At 43.4% G+C, this 2,792-nt stretch overlaps 1 protein-coding gene across 1 annotated transcript; it reads right to left on the reverse strand.

Annotated features, from left to right (window-relative positions):
* Positions 1–299: 299 nt before the first annotated feature.
* ND-20L (NADH dehydrogenase (ubiquinone) 20 kDa subunit-like) lies at positions 300–1,203 on the reverse strand. The gene is made up of 2 exons (XM_020956084.2): positions 1,086–1,203; positions 300–1,010 (listed from the first exon to the last, which is right to left on the reverse strand). Exon 2 carries the CDS (start codon positions 1,007–1,009, stop codon positions 380–382), a length of 630 nt encoding a protein of 209 aa, XP_020811743.2. The 5' UTR covers position 1,010; positions 1,086–1,203; the 3' UTR covers positions 300–379.
* Between the last annotated feature and the right edge of the window lie 1,589 nt (positions 1,204–2,792).

Below are 2,792 nucleotides of genomic sequence, written 5' to 3' on the forward strand. Positions count from 1 at the left end.
ACAAGTGTTTATTGTCTGGCTGAGTTCCTTTCTCTGGAGATCCTGTAACCGATCGCCGATCCTATCCTGTTCAAGTGCAGGTGAGGGTGAGAGCACGAGCCCCGTTTCGGTGACTAAGCGACTTTTCGGCTCAAGGACCTGTAGTTTCTGAAGAGATGCTGGAACTGATGCGCTTAACTCGTTGACTTTGTTTGCGATCTGCTCGATCATCCGGGGCCGGCAGGATCAAGTGAGGTCCTTGCATACTCCAGTTACACAAGGGTTGCCAACACCCCCCGAGAGAAGCCAAGGATAAAATTAAGGGATTACACTCCGCAATCTTACAGATTTTAATGCTTAAAAAACACTTTAAAGTAAAGTATTCAAAGGGGAGTTCTCCCTACTTTCGGTACCACATCTGGAGCGTCTTCATGCGCTTGACTTTCTTTTGCAACTGCAGAATTCCGTACATGAGGGCCTCCGCCGTGGGAGGACATCCTGGCACATATATGTCCACCGGAACAATGCGATCGCAGCCACGGACCACCGAATAGGAGTAGTGGTAGTAGCCACCGCCATTGGCACAACTCCCCATCGAGATGACCCACCGGGGCTCGGGCATCTGGTCGTAGACCTTACGCATGGCCGGTGCCATCTTGTTGGTCAGTGTCCCGGCCACAATCATCACGTCCGACTGGCGGGGAGAGGCCCGGAAGACCACTCCGAAGCGATCCATGTCATAGCGAGGGGCGGCAATGTGCATCATCTCGACGGCACAGCAGGCGAGGCCAAAGGTCATGGGCCACAGGGAGCCCTTGCGGCCCCAGTTCAAGAGGTCATCCAGCCGGGCCAAGGTCCACTCCGACCAGGATTTCTGATCCCGGCCAAAGGGAGAGTAACCCGCTTTGGGCGGATCCTTGAAGGAAGTGTCAGTGACTGGCATGGTCTTTTGCCCACGAGCCAAAGGATATGGAATCATCGCTGGCAAGCGACTCAGGAGCAACTTCCTGGCAACCTGAATACGCAACATCCTTGGTGGATTTTAATAAATATATATTACCTTGTTTATAGTTGCAGAAAAAAAAAACAGCGTGTGAGAAACTTACTTTCTGATTTTAGGGAATGGTCCAGTTATGGCAAATAGTTCTACTTATCAGAACTTTGACAGATTTTAGAAAAGGTAATGCGATCTTGGGTAAATTTGATATGAAACTATAATAATTGTTTACAAAAACTATATCTAAAACCTTTTTAATCTTTTTAAAAGCAATATACTATTAATATTCTTGGAGATACTTAATATTTAAGGGGCAATAATAATAATTTATGATTGCACCTTAAGACGTGACCCCTTTCAGCTCGTTGTTCTATGGATTTCTTTAGAATTCCCATACCCATCAATGGTCTCTCTCTTCCTGGCGTCAAAATCAATCCAAAATCATAGACATTCAACGGCCTGGGCGGACAGCGAACAGGAATCACTCTCTGGGCTCACGGGCCTCATAAATACGCATGAGAAGTCTCCCATTCATGCCACATTCGCACCGAGATCGTTTAAAAGGAAATTATTAGCTGATTGCAGCAGCAACAGCAGCGCCAGCCCCCGCTGCTGATGCTGATGATCGGGTATTTAATGGGACCCGGGGACCTGGGGACACTGGGGACATTGGGGACATGGAGCTGGGACACGGAACCTGGGCCACGGAGTGGATGCATCCGCGGAGAGCTTACGCAATCGATGCTTGGGCTCATTACGAAGGCGAACATAGAGAAAGGCACTTGGAGAAATCATGTGAATCAAGTGAATTTATTATATTATTTGATGTTCATATTTATATAATAATAATTAAAGAATTTCTCAAAGAAAAAATAAGGTAAAATGGGGCATTTACATTAAGTTAGATGAACTATTGTTTTAAAACCCTACATTACAGATGTTTCTTTAAGATTTATTAAATAAAGGTACAAATTTCCGTAAGAAAATTCTTTATAGTTTTAATATAATATTGATTTCCCTAAGCAAATGTAATCAACTTTCTTCAAAACTCATTATAATGAACTTGTAAGAAATATTCCCAGTTTGATTATGTATAAGATATGTCATTAAAAACATAAATCAATCAATTCTTGTGCGTTTTATGTTTTAAAAATATTCATAAAAACATATTTAAACTTAAACCCAGATTCTCAAAGCTAATGAGTTTATTTTTCAAAGTGCTTTTTGGCGTAGTCATGGCGCTGTCGCAGCTGGCAGTCAATATTGCTCGGTTGGAAAAATGGCAACTGCCTGCCTGCTGCTGCTGGCTGTGTCTTTTTGCGGTTTTTAATTAACGCTTTTGCACAATGCTTGTCTAATTACGCCTTTGGTGCCACACAGGCAAGCCACTAAATCATCAATATTGTCGCAGCAGTTGCAGCTGCCTTGAGAATCCTTCAGGATGAGCAATAGAAAAACGCATGGTCGGGGGTTAAAAATAATAAAAAATACAGGAGACAAGAGACAGGAGACAGGCAGACAAGGCAAACGACGATCATCGCATGGCAATTAGGCATTGGCTGCATTTGATGCATCATTAATTGAATTAAATTTGCATTTAAATGTGAGCCTATGAATGGCAAGTCAGTTTCCCAGCCAAGTCGTCTGGAGTGGACCTGCTCCTGCTGCAGCTTCTGCTGATGAAGTCATATATAGGTAGGACCACTGCTGTTACGCAGCAAAAATGTCAATTTAAAAAATAAAAACTAAATTGACAATGCAAAATAGATTAATACACAGATATGTCACCCAAACTGGAGAGCGGTATCAAAACGAG

Source organism: Drosophila serrata, unplaced genomic scaffold (assembly GCF_035046125.1).
Source record: "Drosophila serrata isolate PLE 108 unplaced genomic scaffold, ASM3504612v1 contig_382, whole genome shotgun sequence".
In the NCBI taxonomy this organism is placed as follows: domain Eukaryota; kingdom Metazoa; phylum Arthropoda; class Insecta; order Diptera; family Drosophilidae; genus Drosophila; species Drosophila serrata.